The 15053-nt window shown below is 38.3% G+C and overlaps 1 protein-coding gene across 1 annotated transcript; it reads right to left on the bottom strand.

Annotated features, from left to right (window-relative positions):
• Positions 1-5595: 5595 nt before the first annotated feature.
• chrm3b (cholinergic receptor, muscarinic 3b) lies at positions 5596-9337 on the bottom strand. The gene is made up of 5 exons (XM_061095127.1): positions 9232-9337; positions 8846-9015; positions 7752-8047; positions 6548-7251; positions 5596-6116 (listed from the first exon to the last, which is right to left on the bottom strand). Exons 1-5 carry the CDS (start codon positions 9332-9334, stop codon positions 5596-5598), a joined length of 1794 nt encoding a protein of 597 aa, XP_060951110.1. The 5' UTR covers positions 9335-9337.
• Positions 9338-15053: the final 5716 nt, after the last annotated feature.

Genomic DNA, 15053 nt, shown 5'->3' with positions numbered 1-15053 from the left:
CGTCTTTCAACTGCAGCTAGCCCTTTTCTCCTTAACACCTACCTTTACATCTTCAATCATCCACCGTGTTGCAACAAATAAAACACCAGCACTTGAATACTATTCTGTGCTGTCCCTGTCTACATTGTGTACTGTTCGTTTTGTTAGGAACCATTGCCTAGCACAGCCTGATTCATTATTCATGTGCAAGTCGCTCACAGCCACACATAACACGCTCAAAAGACCACGACGAGGCTGCTAACAATAATAATAATAACTAGTAAAATAGTAATAATAATTGTCTGTATGGGCCTAACAATAACAATAGCCTAACCTTGACATGTCAGGCCTATCAATAACAATATGCCATCTATCTATCTATCTATCTATCTATCTATCTATCTATCTATCTATCTATCTATCTATCTATCTATCTATCTATCTATCTATCTATCTATCTATCTATCTATCTATCTATCTATCTATCTATCTATCTATCTGTCTGTCTGTCTGTCTGTCTGTCTGTCTGTCTGTCTGTCTGTCTGTCTGTCTGTCTGTCTGTCTGTCTGTCTGTCTGTCTGTCTGTCTGTCTGTCTGTCTGTCTGTCTGTCTGTCTGTCTGTCTGTCTGTCTGTCTGTCTGTCTGTCTGTCTGTCTTTCTGTCTGTCTGTCTGTCTGTCTATCTATCTATCTATCTATCTATCTATCTATCTATCTATCTATCTATCTATCTATCTATCTATCTATCTATCTATCTATCTATCTATCTATCTATCTATCTATCTATCTATCTATCTATCTATCTATCTATCTATCTATCTATCTATCTATCTATCTATCTATCTATCTATCTATCTATCTATCTATCTATCTGTCTATCTATCTATCTATCTATCTATTTATCAATCTATCTATCTATCTATCTATCTATCTATCTATCTATCTATCTATCTATCTATCTATCTATCTATCTATCTATCTATCTATCTATCTATCTATCTATCTATCTATCTATCTATCTATCTATCTATCTATCTATCTATCTATCTATCTATCTATCTATCTATCTATCTATCTATCTATATATCTATCTATCTATCTATCTATCTATCTATCTATCTATCTATCTATCTATCTATCTATCTATCTATCTATCTATCTATCTATCTATCTATCTATCTATCTATCTATCTATCTATCTATCTATCTATCTGTCTGTCTGTCTGTCTGTCTGTCTGTCTGTCTATCTATCTATCTATCTATCTATCTATGCTGGTATAGTTGAGGGCCGGGGTGCTGGCGGCGGGGTGGGGGTCATTTTCACTTTTAAACTGTGTTAGGCGATTAAACTAAAAATAATGTGCTGTTTACTTAACAGGCAAAGCGCTGGTTGCCGTTTATTTTATATTTCCTGTATTTTAAGCATAGTGTTATTCTGCCTTTTTGTCTCTATAGCTGCTGTGTGGCTAGTGCAGTGGAAGTTCACATGTTGATTTGTGGTTTGCTGTGGCACTGGTAGTAGTTTTGGTGTGTTTTCTGTTGGGGCGGGAAAATGGTTTAATGCGTGTAGTTTCTTACGATTGCATACTTCCAGTGCACCATCTGTACGTTTTTAAGAGTAGGCTTAAAACCTTCCTTTTTGATAAAGCTTATAGTTAGAGCTGGTACAGGCTTGTCTTAGACCTGCTCTTAGTTATACTGTTATAGGTCTAGAAGGTCGGGGGACACATGACACATGGAGCTTCTCCTTCCTCATCTCAATAGTTGTCACATCAAAGAAATTAATATCTCAATACATTACTGACTTGACTTCTTTCCCGTCGTCCCTTTGCCTTATTGTCCGCAGATCCAGAGCCGCAGCTGTAGCCACATCGTGGATTACGATATGTGGATCAAGTACCAGAAATCATAATGGTGGATCCAGTATGGCGGATCCTTTATTGGGCTGGCATCTGATAATGGTGGTGAACCACGACCGAGGTGGCAGCTAATGATGGATCCTGGAATGGACTGGACTATGGTGGCATCCGATCTTTATGGTGGATCATGCTGGCTGCTGACCATAGACTATGATTGGAGCAGGACTGCTTGATATATAATATTTCTCCTCATATACTTGACCATTACTGACAATAATCCATCAATAAAATGACCTTCAGTTATGCTTCAAAATGTTTACCCTCATCAATGCTGCTAAAACCTTTATCTTGATGATGTTCTCCAACATAATAATCTGAATGTGACATCAGGAAGTCCTGCTCTCAATCTGAAAGACTATGCACAGTCTTGAATGAAGATTGGGAAATAAATCATAAAAAGGGCCTGTTCATATAACTCCACCAGTTCTCACCTGAGTGTTCCTCCACATGTCTAGTGACACGATGTGGCCAGATCTCATTTCCCTACTCTGCAAGTATATTATTTAAGAATTTATTATATTATAACGACCAATTTATGGTATAAAGACCAATATTTACTATTTAAAATGAATGAAAATCTTACATGCATTTTAATATTGTAAAGTGATGCCTGATTGTTTGGTATTTCATCATTTAGCTTAACAGCAGCACTTTTGAAATTGATTCTATGACGGCCAGGGAGCCAAGATCTGAGAACTGGACTAATGTGACCCACTGTTGTGGACTCAAGTGCAGTGTACTGATCCATCTATTGAAGAGACTTATGGTGAAATTGTTCCATCTACAAACTTGAAATTTAAAGAAATCACCTCAGCATAGATCATACTCGTGTTTAGAGTAAGCAAATATCATGTGTTTGTCATTGAATAAACCATTCTGTATTTTATGCCTGTCATGTGTACAAAAGTATTCACTTTAGTCTATAAACTAACAATTCAAGTTTTTCTGGAAGCCACAGGATGGCGCTATTGCACTGTGACCAGGAAGCAGAGCGGCAGTAGTGAAACCTAACATATCAGAATATTGTATGTATGAATTTTAACACATCTATGTAAATGTCATTTATACTTCCAGCAATCATGGGTAAAGGTTATTCATTTCAATTCATTGCTCCACAGCTTTTATTAACGTGAACAACAATGCAAAAATGTATGGGTTTTTGGGGACAGAATTGAGCTGCACACATGAACACTTAAGTGCAAAGTATTCACTGTGTAACACACAGAAACTCTCTGGTGATATAGTCATTTGTGAAAACAGCTGTGGAGGATGAGAGATAACTACAGCCTCTGTATTGTGTCATGTGGCACATGGGTCCTGTTGGTGAGTGCTGTGTTTTCATTTGTTTATCATCCAAGTAGACACTTAAAAAGAGCTGACTTCATTTCATCTGTGGTTTGTATTGCAAGAGAAGACTGAAAACTGTATTGATCTGTGACTTAAAAAACAACTTCAGTAAAACATTTAGGATGGATGGAGACACACCAAACATTCAGGGAAAACTGTGATTGGTAGACAGAGAACACAACTAGCCCAGAATAAATCTTGCTTGTATGAATTCCTGAATGTACTGTTTACAATTCCCACAGTGCAATCCAGAATGAAAATGAAAAAGTGATTTAGAGTTAGACAGTGTTGCAAAACCTTTTCATTCCTACACGAGCAACCTGACTTGCTTTTTCTGCAGTTTAAAAATGTGATGATACTGTGTCTGTGATGCATCTTCACTCTTCACTTAGTGTCACTTCTACCTGTGATACAAACCTACAGTGAAATATAAAAACTAGTCAAGTTTAGAACTATAAATTAATTTCTGTCCTCCTACTGGCAACTCACAATGTTCATTTTTGATTTCCCACACTGGAAGTTGAAGTGAGGTGAACACTCCTAGTGAACAGTGTAATGTTCACTAGGACATCCACTTTGCTTGTTTTCCAAATGTAAACTGGACACACTATTCTATGGTATTTTCACAAATAAACAATTTCAATTGAATGCTATGAGGCTCATTGCCACACTGTAATCTATATTTACTTGTGTTTGTCAGTTGACAATACATTCATCAGCATCTGGACAGCTTCACACAAACACCACTACAGTAAATCATAAATATGAATAATTCATAATCACTCATCCAAGGTATCAACAATAATTTGCTATACTGGTGTCTTCTATAAATGATATGCTATAAATTACTTCAGTTATATGGCCAACACCTTATCCTTTTTAAAATCTCACTTAAAAGACTGAATTTTAATCAAGTAACAAAACACTGGAGGTCACAGCTCTTCAGTGTCTCTCTTCACTAAATGATACTGATGAGTAAATAAGAGTGTATTTAGACATGTTGACTCTTACAGTAGTAGTCAGTTTATTTGGTAAGACTAACTACAACCTATTCAGCTCCATTAACATCAGTACTGGTTGTTTGAATAACACATTGCAGTTCACAGAAGCATAAACTACCGCCTGCAACACAACTATAAAGATGCATCTTTAAAATAGTTTCCACTAATTAGTTAGGTGTACCTAATAAACTGGCAACTGAGTCAATGCTATAGCTAACATCCTGGTTATTGTTTTTTCAGGGCTATATTTTGATATGCAATAAACCACAAATGATTGATTCTGTGTATTTTCTGTCCATGTTTTATAAGTAATCTTGAAAAACATTTGAGATAATGAGCTATGCTCTTTCATGTAGTTTTATAGAAATTTAAAACTATTTAAAATCCACAATGAAAACCAAACATGTAAGCTGAGCTCTAAATTACCCTGGTAACATCAGTATTATGTTGGCTGCTTTTATTTTGACAAATAATTCCACAAAGCTCTTAATCAAAAAGAGGAAGAAGAAGAAATCCACTTCCTAAAACACACCAAACTATCATTCCATTGTTCACAGCAGAGCAGGGAAAGAATTAAATACAACATTGTCGCAAAGCTGAAAACCCTGTTAAAATAAACAGCACAGGCCCAAGGTTACAAGTCCATCCTGTGGAAGGCTCAAGTCTTGACATTTTTATCCTCCACATTTCAAGCTGAATTTTAAGATTAAATGTGGTGAAATCATGAGCCTGATACTGACAATTGCATTGAGCTTATCCAAGTGCCCTAAAATGGAAATGTGTTATCCTCTGGGATGATGAAAATTCTCAGAAAATTTTTGAACCTGTCAATCATATTTTGATAGATTCGATAGCTGCTACACATCGTCAGATTTGATGTATACCCAATGATACTTTTGGTCTTACTGCCCTACCAAAAATAAGGTGGGGGCCACCATAAGCCATCTGGTTCATACTCTGAGGACCATGAATATTCACAACTTTGAAATCTATTGATTTGTTTTTGAGTTGTGAAATTGTTTGTGGTCAGTATAATATTTTTGAAGTGATGCTGTACTAAATAAAAGATCAGGTGGTCACCAATATTTTAGCAGTGATCCTCTGAGGATCATTAATATCCGTTTCAAATTTGACCAGCAGCTGTCAAGTTACAGTATCATGGACAGACCGAACCCTAAACCAGCCCTAGACCCCTCTGCTAACTTGACAAAACTTTCTGTAAGGCCAGTACAAGGTTCATTGAGCAAAATTCAATTCAGCATCTTTTCCCTGAAAGACGAGGCTGTATGCTGCTTTGCAGCTCTGGAAATGATTCAAATACAGATCCAACTAATACTGTGGCAATGTACTTTACATTGGGTCTTTCTTCCGGAAAGCAACAGCCTTCTTTTGTTGAAAATGAGACTTGTTTTTCCTTTGATCCCATTTGCACATCAAAATATCCCTAAATGTTGTACGGAAAGTCTTGTTACAGAGGGCATAACACATGGGGTTGATGGTGCTGTTCACATAACACAACCAGTAGCCCAATGCCCAAAGAGTCCCAGGGATGCAGTCCTGACAAAAAGTGTTGACCAACACCATGATGTTATATGGTAGCCATGTTGTAATGAAGACAAACAGAATAGCACTGAGTGTCCGTGCTGCTTTTCTCTCGTTAGCCTTTTTTTCATTCTTGCGCTTATTGATCTCTGTCTTGGCCTTAGAGGCAAAGCGTTTGGCCATGGCTGCATCTTTCATGGTGATGGCTGCAGGTGACTGGTCGGAAGGCGACGAGGTGACAGAGTCTGATTGGGACTTATTTTGACTTTTGTTGGATGACGATGACTGTTTATCCTTGTTCATCTTCACCTTCCCAGATTTCTTGCCATCTAGATAGATAGATAGATAGATAGATAGATAGATAGATAGATAGATAGATAGATAGATAGATAGATAGATAGATAGATAGATAGATAGATAGATAGATAGATAGATAGATAGATAGATAGATAGATAGATAGATAGATAGATAGATAGATAGATAGATAGATAGATAGATAGATAGATAGATAGATCATTATATTACATGTCGCTTTTATCCAAAGGGACAATTAGTGCATTAAACATCTATGAGGGGCCATTTAGGGGTTCAGTATCTTGCCCAAGGACACTTCGGCATGCAGATGAGGAAGACTGAGGATTGAATCGCGACTTTCTGGTTGGAGGACGACCATTCTACACCTCAACCACAGCCGTACATATATATACTTGCGGTATTTACGTATCATGCAAATAATGTCTTAAAAGGAATATGTCAAACCTGATTGATGTGCACCATCAGCCTCCTCCTCTGAACCTGACTGGTCACCTGCAACTTCGTTGTTGTTGATACTATCACAGCTGCTCTGCTCTGCCCCACCCTCTGTAGTTGCCTTGGTGATGATGGACCTCTTGGATGCATGGCGACCTGGCAACAGTGATATTAACTGAAAGCAAAGCGCGCCACATCTCCCTCTGTGTCCGGTTACGCTGGCATTGTCCTTGTTGTTCTTCTCTGAAGCCAGCTGATTTAACTCATAGCTGCTAGAGCTTTGGGAGCTCATCTGGCGCAGCATGGCTGAGGAGTTCTTCTTCTGGCTGTTAGTTGCACTTTCACTTCCACTGCCGCTCCCCTGATTCTGAGCCTGGACTGGTTTGTTGCCTGGCTCAGACGCCTTGAGACCTTGCATATCTTTATGTCGCTTTTCTGTCGTCTGATAGATCTTCCAAAACAGGAATGCCATAATAGTCACCGGCAAGTAGAATGCAGCAATAGCAGTGCAGAACGTAATGATCGGCTCAGACAAGAACTGGATGTAACACTCGTTAGGCTGGACTGTCCGTTCACCCACAATGTACTGCCAGAACAGGATGGCTGGGGCCCACAGAATAAAAGAGACGGACCAGGCAAATGAAATCATGGTCATTGCCCGCTTAGTTGTACGCTTGGCCCGGTAGGTCAAAGGTCTGGTCACAGAGAAATACCTGAGAAGACAGAAATGAAGCATGCAACTGAATACTTATACAGTAACTGTCACAGTAGTGTGGATTACTTTCTACTACTGTCCACTGTCTAAAGGAGTGGAGATGTGTTACATGTACTCACATTACTGCAATTGTGATTTGTAAATATGGGCTATTCAAATTATATCTGATTGATTGATTACTGAAACAAAGTTTTTATGTGTGTAGATACTTTTTGGAATAAACATACTCTTACTTCATTTATGCTCTAACCACATTTACTGTGTGAGACCACATGAAAAAGCTTCTTTGAGGAAGATTTGTGTACTCTGATCTATTCAATAACCAATAACTCCTTGTGAGTAACTCATACTCGAATAGATACCAGTGTCCACTGGTCCTGTTTTTTTGTATAATTATATCACTTTTTCACAAAGTTAGTACCAACAATACAAGAAGCTTTCCAGAAATAAGTTTATGTATAAAAAATCTAAAAATTCTAAAACATCACATTCTGCTACCTGTCAAAGCTGATGACGAGCAGGTTCATGACTGAGGCGTTACTGGCCACGTAGTCAATTGCGAGCCACAAGTCACAAACCACTGGCCCCAGAGCCCACTGATCCATAATGATGTAGGTGGTATACAGGTTCATTGATAGTGTGCCAATGGTCAGGTCAGCAAAAGCCAAGCTCAGGAGGTAGTAGTTGTTCACTGTCTTCAGTGCCTTATTGATCTTGAATGACACCATTACTAGGATGTTGCCAACCACAGTCATAAGAGAAAGTGATCCAGTGAGGAAGACAATTATGATGACCTGCAGAAGAAGAGGTGAGAGGAAAGAGAACAAAGAAGGTAGTAGTTTAGTACATTGTAATGTGTTAAACTGTTAATGTTGATAAGACTGATCTGAACAACAATGGGGGATTATGGTGGTTTCCTTAATAGTTTCCATAATTTTTAGTTTATGACGAATTCACAGACTTTATTAGACCTTTCAGGAGGAGCAAGAAGTCATTTTAAAAAGCTGGTTAAGTCCCACAAGGGTCAGTTGTGGGTCCTCTTCTGTTCACTGTTCATATGAATCATATAAAGCTGGGCATTTCTTCACAATTTTATGCAGATGATACTTTGTTTTAATGCCATTGACTAATCTCTTGAACTGGCTATTAGATATCCTAAATAGCTTTCTATTGCTAAACATATTTTGTGTTTAATTCTAATTGATAGCAAAAAAAGTATTATGGGAAAAGATTTTGATGAATGAGAAGTTTATCCTAGAGAGCCAACGATAAACAACTGTTTCAAATGAGCCATACATTCCCTGCAGTTTAGAGCAGCCATGTGAGGAGCACAGATGAATGTTTGTGTGGTAGCTGGAATTCCCTGAAACTAAAGCCAGATCTTCACACAAGAGCCACAAAACTACCCTGTGCACGTTTTTTTCGTGAAGAAATGTGAAAGTGAACAATCTGAGGAATCATTTAGACATTGTCAATGTCTAATGCTAATAATGGCCTGTTGATGTCTTAGTCAGTAAAACACTATTGGCTAATTATTGATTTAAATTGATGCAATAAGAAATTTTTTACCAATAACTGTAGCTGATTGTTACCTGCAAGATCGTATGTCCTCCCAAAGGGTCAAATCTCTCTGCTGGCGGTATTAATGTCATGTTAAGTGACACATCTGTGAAGTTTCCTCCTTGTATTGCACCATGACTGACATTATGCTGCCACTCACCAACACTGTCAGATAACATGGTCAACTCCTGGTAAGAGCCACCTGCAGAAGAGGAGAAACATACATTAAATACACGTTATTTAATACTCAGAAATACCTTGTATAAGTTATTTTGGCTCCCTTTTGCCCTGAAACATCATTTTAGATCTGTATTGACTGGTTCTAAAACTGGATGAGATATTTAAGAGATATGCACACATCTGTATGATATCTGAATTACTCAGTTGTCATAGAGGTGCTAAGGGATGAAGACCATACCCAGGATGCCAGGCTCGAATATGTTGGTAACAGACTGGTCTCTCATACCAGGGGAACTGTTGGTAAGGAACTGGGCAGGAGTAGAGCTAGAGATCAGGTTCATTACGACCAATAGACAACTGGAAGAAAGGGGAAAAACTGATTATCAAATATAAAAACAAACAGCGACTTATTAAGGTGTTGTATCATTTGGCATTTTCACAAAACATTTGTACCAAAAACAGAAGAGTCAATCAGAGTTTAAAACTATTTTCAACAGAGGAAACGAAGAAGAGAGCTTGCTGAACATGTTACCATTTCTTGCAAATTGTGTTAAATTAGAGCAGTGTTGTTCCCACATACACATGCACCGCACAAGTTGAATTACTAACCACCAGCAGCATAAGGTTTGATAAATTGATACCTGATTTCTTATTAGCACCAAATTAAAATGGTCAGTGCAACAAATTTCATTACAAAATATGAAACACTATTAAGTTGTCCTGTGATGTTTTTAAAATGCATTTAACCAGAGGGCAGTCCCATGCCACCCTATTGCATCCTCACAAGAAATGTGGGTCCACCAAAGATTTAGAACTAGGAAATTAAAAATCAACTAAAAACACTAACACACGCACACACACTTAAAATGTTACTTCAAGCGTAACCTTCTGCCAATCTCTGCCAAATAAATCTCACAGAGGCCCTTTCTACACCACAGATGTCTCCTTGTTATAACCTCACACATCTGCAACCATAGGGCCAGAGAAAACATATTTCAGAACTTATGAGATGGAGAAAACCTGAGGCTAGACAAAGACGGACTCAGGAATTACAAAAATAAAGTATAGAAAAATAAAAAAATTAATTATTTAAATAGAGAGGACACAGATTCTGAGTAAATATTAAGGGTGATGATGTGATGACCGAACACTTTGCAGACCTTTACTAAGATATACAAAACACACGCTTGGCATGTTTCAAGTTTTCAGTGTTCTGTGGGCTGTCCCATAGATGACTTGGGACCCAGACGTTGTGTGATTGTGTTATCCAAATCATTGTTGCCCATCAACTTCAACAACACATGTACAGCCAGGGGCGTCGTTAGGCCTAAAATGTTCTTCAGCCCCCCCAAATAATTTTGGGGATTTTTTTAAAAAAATTTTTTTAAATTAAACTATTGTTTTACACATGGACAAGTTATTTATAACTCTAACATGCTACATAAGTGAGTGCATTTCTGGTTTGTATGTTTTCTCCACCTTCAAATTACAATCCAACAGCCTCTCATCATACTTAACTATAAAAGACCGGGCACTAGGACCTTGGGGAGTCTGCATCGCTGCTGCGCTGGCTTTCTCACTCTGCCAGGTAACGTCTCTCATCAAGACAGCAGGATTACAGCCAAGGAGTTTAGCTCATAGTAAATGATGCACGGAGTGAAATTGTAAGTACAGGTAGTTACAGAATGTGGCTATCTGTAGTTGTTAACAATTGTTACCTGCTTAAATTTAGGTTTACTTGAGGCAAATGAAAGCGAATATTGTAACGAGCTATGTTAACACTAAGCTAGCTATTTCGTTAGAAAATGTCTCCAGTGAGCAGGAGTGTGAACGAGCAAATTTGAAATGTAAGAAATAACTTTCGACAGCTCTCTATTTTTGCATTAATATCTATCTCTAGTATTTTAAAATTATAATATCAGTACCTATAGAATGTTGTTGTTTATAATCAGTTAATGCTAGTGAAAACTAAATGTCATAGTGTCCCTCATAACGCTATTGTACCGGTATATCATCCAATTCATTGACCAGATGGATATAAGAAGATTCTTTAGCAGAGGTGACAAATAACTTCTGTTATCTTATACTGAATGAATGCAAGCAAAGATACAGAGAAAAATCACACTCTTTCTGATTGAACCAATCTATGAACTGTCTGAAACAATGGATATCCGCAGCCCCAAATGAGCCCCAAAAAATTGGCGCGCGCTGTGCGCGCAGACATTCAGCATCCTCAGGGGCTAAGCCCCCCCCTTCTTTGAATTCTAGAAACGCCCCTGTGTACAGCTGTGAACTTTGTGAATTCCCACAATCTGATTTAAGAGGTTAACACAGTAAAATGTGTATAATATGGACTATATGGGTCAATAATTCATGTTTTGCGAACTTTCATTTTACTTGATGTCTGGACTGCCCTTGATACTGTCTGCCACAGCCTCCTCTCCACCCATGTGACTGGCTACCTTGGCCTCACTGGTACATTTCCCAGTTCCAGGCTTACCTTGCTGAGAGTAAGCAGTTTATTAATACTGGGAAATCTTAATCAGAATAAGCCCCTGTAAACCAAGGGGTACCCCAAGGCTCAGTGCTCAGAACACTTTCCATCAACAACATTTTTCCTAAAAGTTAATTAATAAGACACAATGATCTTCCTCACTTTCCTCTTCTGCCACATTACACATAAACTGGGTGACATTGAAAATGGTTAAACTCATCACCATCAAAAGACAACTCATACTTCAGGGGAATGGTAGTTTGGTACTGCCCATCCGTCTACCCCCCGGTCTGCGGTCATGTTCCATGGTTTAGAGTTTGAAGTTGTGTATACTGTAGCCAAATAACATTTTCGATAAATTATCTAGCGAAACAGGTTCTGGTTGACTGAAATTACATAACACAGGATTGTACATGTGGCAGAAACTTGGACTATAGGCAGAAAAGGTCTCTGGTTCGTCTCTGGTGTGACTCCACAGAGAAACAACAAAAAGACGAACCTGGATTGATCTGTCCAAAAATCCAAGAGGATTCTCCCTACCCTGTCTAGTGCCCCTGAGCAAGGCACCTTACTCCCCCAACATCTGCTCCCCGGGCGCCTTACATGGCTGCCCACTGCTCTGTGTGTCCTGCACCAGATAGGTTAAAAGCAGAGGTTAAATTTCCCTCCTTGCATGAGTGTGCTTGTGCATGTCTGTGCATGTGTTTGGGACAAATAAATGTATCTTAATCTTAATCTTAATCTTAGTTAGTTTGTGTAGTTCAGTAGAGATTGGTAATGTACGTTGATGTTATTGGAAACAGCATAACTTAATAAACTTAAGTTCTCTTAGAATCACTTAATGTACAAATCATTTCTGTCAATATAAACTTTCCACAAACTTGACAGATCTTCATAGGAACTTTTTCTGTTCTAAGAATCATCACCCTTTCAGTATGACCAACAGGTACGAATCTATCCAACAAGCTAAACCTACAAGAACAAACAGTGCATGTTTTCCGCCTTTCATTGATAAATGGACTCCATTTATATTGCACTTTTGTATATTATACTATTTATATAGTCCTTTTTGACCAGCACTTTACTACAGTAACATTCAGGACATTTGGACAGACTGGAGGAGCTTGGGACCAAACCACCAACAATCTAATTAGTGGACGACCTGCTCCTGTATTGAAAAGCACACATTTTCTGTCCCAACAGCAGCACTGTCATTAATACAATATTCTTGTGGAAAATGAGAAATACTGTCATCCTGTAACTTGGCTGCTTACTGTGAAATTGCACAATATAACATGCAAATTATGAATGTCATATTTTTTTAAAGAGATAGAAAATATCCGCAAAAGAACGCAGCATAAAAGTAGCATCTCAGGATTGATTCTGTTGTCCACTAAAGACAACCGCCTTGTGCATCGCCTGTGCTTATGAACAACTAAAGGCAACTAAACACAAAAAGCTGAGACCTCATGATCATTCAAAGTATTAGTATGTCACTCTTTTGCTTGAACACCAAGCACCAGGGTTTTTTAGATATCCCTGCTACAGCAGAACAACCATTATTGTGTTTTCTTTCATAATGGTAATGAACCAAACAACATTGACCCCCGAAAATCATCACTGACTCCAGACTATCTAGGCTGTCGATGGTTTCATACGCAGTACAACCAAGACATCATGTCTAGATTGTAGAACTCAATCCTTCAGCTCCCACTGCATTGCTGATTCTGGCATAGATTAGCATAGCCTGTAAAGAATAGATGACATTACTAATACAGGCTGTACTAATTAAAGCCAGAACCATCATATCTTCTCAGAAAATGTCTTCTCTCTGAGGCAAGATGTTTGGGAACAAAAGGGTTTGATAGGTTAGTCTGTTATCTGAAGGGCTGCACTCCTACACATATCAGCAACACACATTAAAATACACGTTCAAAAAATTCAGACAATCTCATGAATATTCCAGCTATGCTAGCAGGTTACATATTTGTTTTACAAATCCACATATTGGGAAACGTAAAAAAACATTTGAAATCAATGGGTGAAGGAGTGAAAGAACCGAAAGGTGGAATAACCAATCACAACAAGTGGGAAGAAGTCATTAGTCTTCACACAAACTAATAAAACTGACAAGAAACAACTGGTCTATTATTTAGGGTCACATATTTTAGTTTTAGTAGCTGTCCAAACAGCCTGTGAAGCTATTTCTCTGTAAGTAACTGGGGACAAAACAGCAATCCTTCAGAGTAAAATTGCCTTGTAAACTTCAGCCAAAGTTAATATGAGGCTTTAACAATCTATGTTTGCAGGTGAGCAAGATAACAGTGCACTGAAAGAGAAAATCTAGGAGAAGTTCACAGTAATCTGTTCAACTGAAGGATATTCCCTCTGGGGGGGAAAGGAATGATCTAAGAGCCAGTGTGGAATGGAAAGGCAGGATAATACAGCCAGCAATAAGATATTTGTGTCCATCTGGGCAAGCAAGTATTATTTTAAGAAAATCTAGACCTATCCAAATAAGGAAATATCACTTTATTGCTGTCAAATAGCTTGTAATTGTGTTACTTTTGAGATGCATCAACAATTTATGCATGTGCAGGAGGTTAATGAATATAAAGTGTTTTCCTAATTGGTCATGGATGGTAAAAACGTGAATATATTTTTTGAATAATGAAATATACTTACAGGTCCACCCTGGTTCCCAGTGTTGAGTATGATATCCGAATAGGAGGCTCAGCTCTGCTCAGGCAGCATGCTTCTCTCTGCTGTGGCTCACACTGCTCAGCTGGTGTGTGACTGGAACCTCCAGCTCCGCCTTTGAGCACTGATTTGCTGGAGTCTGCAGTGAAGCTCTCTGATATATCTATGACAGAGGTGACTGTACGAGTTGATATTTGGCAGGGGGGGGGGGGGGGGGGGGCATTAGGGTACAAATGCCAGGAACAAACTCAATGAATTTATGTTTGTCAATGTCTCTATTTGGTTGAGTTCAAGATGAATTCAATTTAATTTGTACTGCCGAATCACAACATGCATTATTATACATTATTATTGAAACCTATTGAACCAGACTCAATGTGGCCTGCCTCGACCGGTTGGGGTGAGCAGAGAAAAATGGGGGAGAGAGAAGAGGTGGGCCAGTGCCTGTCTAATAGACTGCTATTTTGTCATTACATTTAATGTATATACTTGAAATATTGAGTAAATATAAAATAAAATAAAAATATAAAATGTAATTAAAACTATTTCATCTTTTTATGGGTGGAAATCGTTAATCTAATTGTCCCTTGAGGTTTCGGGGAAGGTTAACTGCATGCTCATTGTTGAGCAGCCACACATGTATCAGCTACTGTGAGACAACAATGTGGGACTCTATTAAATATTTGGTCAACTTCCTACTTGTGAATGTGGGAAGGATTCTTATGGAACTACATAGTGAAGGTAACGTCCTGAACATGGCCTCCTCACATGTGCAGTATATTATTGTGAATACAGTGCACTTTGAAAACACAGGACCAGGTTTGCCACATGGATTATACAAAAGACTGAACCTAGCTGCTCTCACT

The sequence above is a fragment of the Limanda limanda genome, chromosome 21, assembly GCF_963576545.1.
Source record: "Limanda limanda chromosome 21, fLimLim1.1, whole genome shotgun sequence".
In the NCBI taxonomy this organism is placed as follows: Eukaryota; Metazoa; Chordata; class Actinopteri; order Pleuronectiformes; family Pleuronectidae; genus Limanda; species Limanda limanda.
This window is presented reverse-complemented; position numbering and strand designations above follow the sequence as displayed.

Coding starts and splice junctions, on each gene's coding strand:
- chrm3b (XM_061095127.1), bottom strand. CDS start 9,334: ATGAACCTGATCTCTAGCTCTACTCCTGCCCAGTTCCTTACCAACAGT. Junction 9,016..9,231: donor ATTCGAGCCTGGCATCCTGG/GTATGGTCTTCA, acceptor CCTCTTCTGCAG/GTGGCTCTTACCAGGAGTTG. Junction 6,117..6,547: donor TGATGGTGCACATCAATCAG/GTTTGACATATT, acceptor CTATCTATCTAG/ATGGCAAGAAATCTGGGAAG.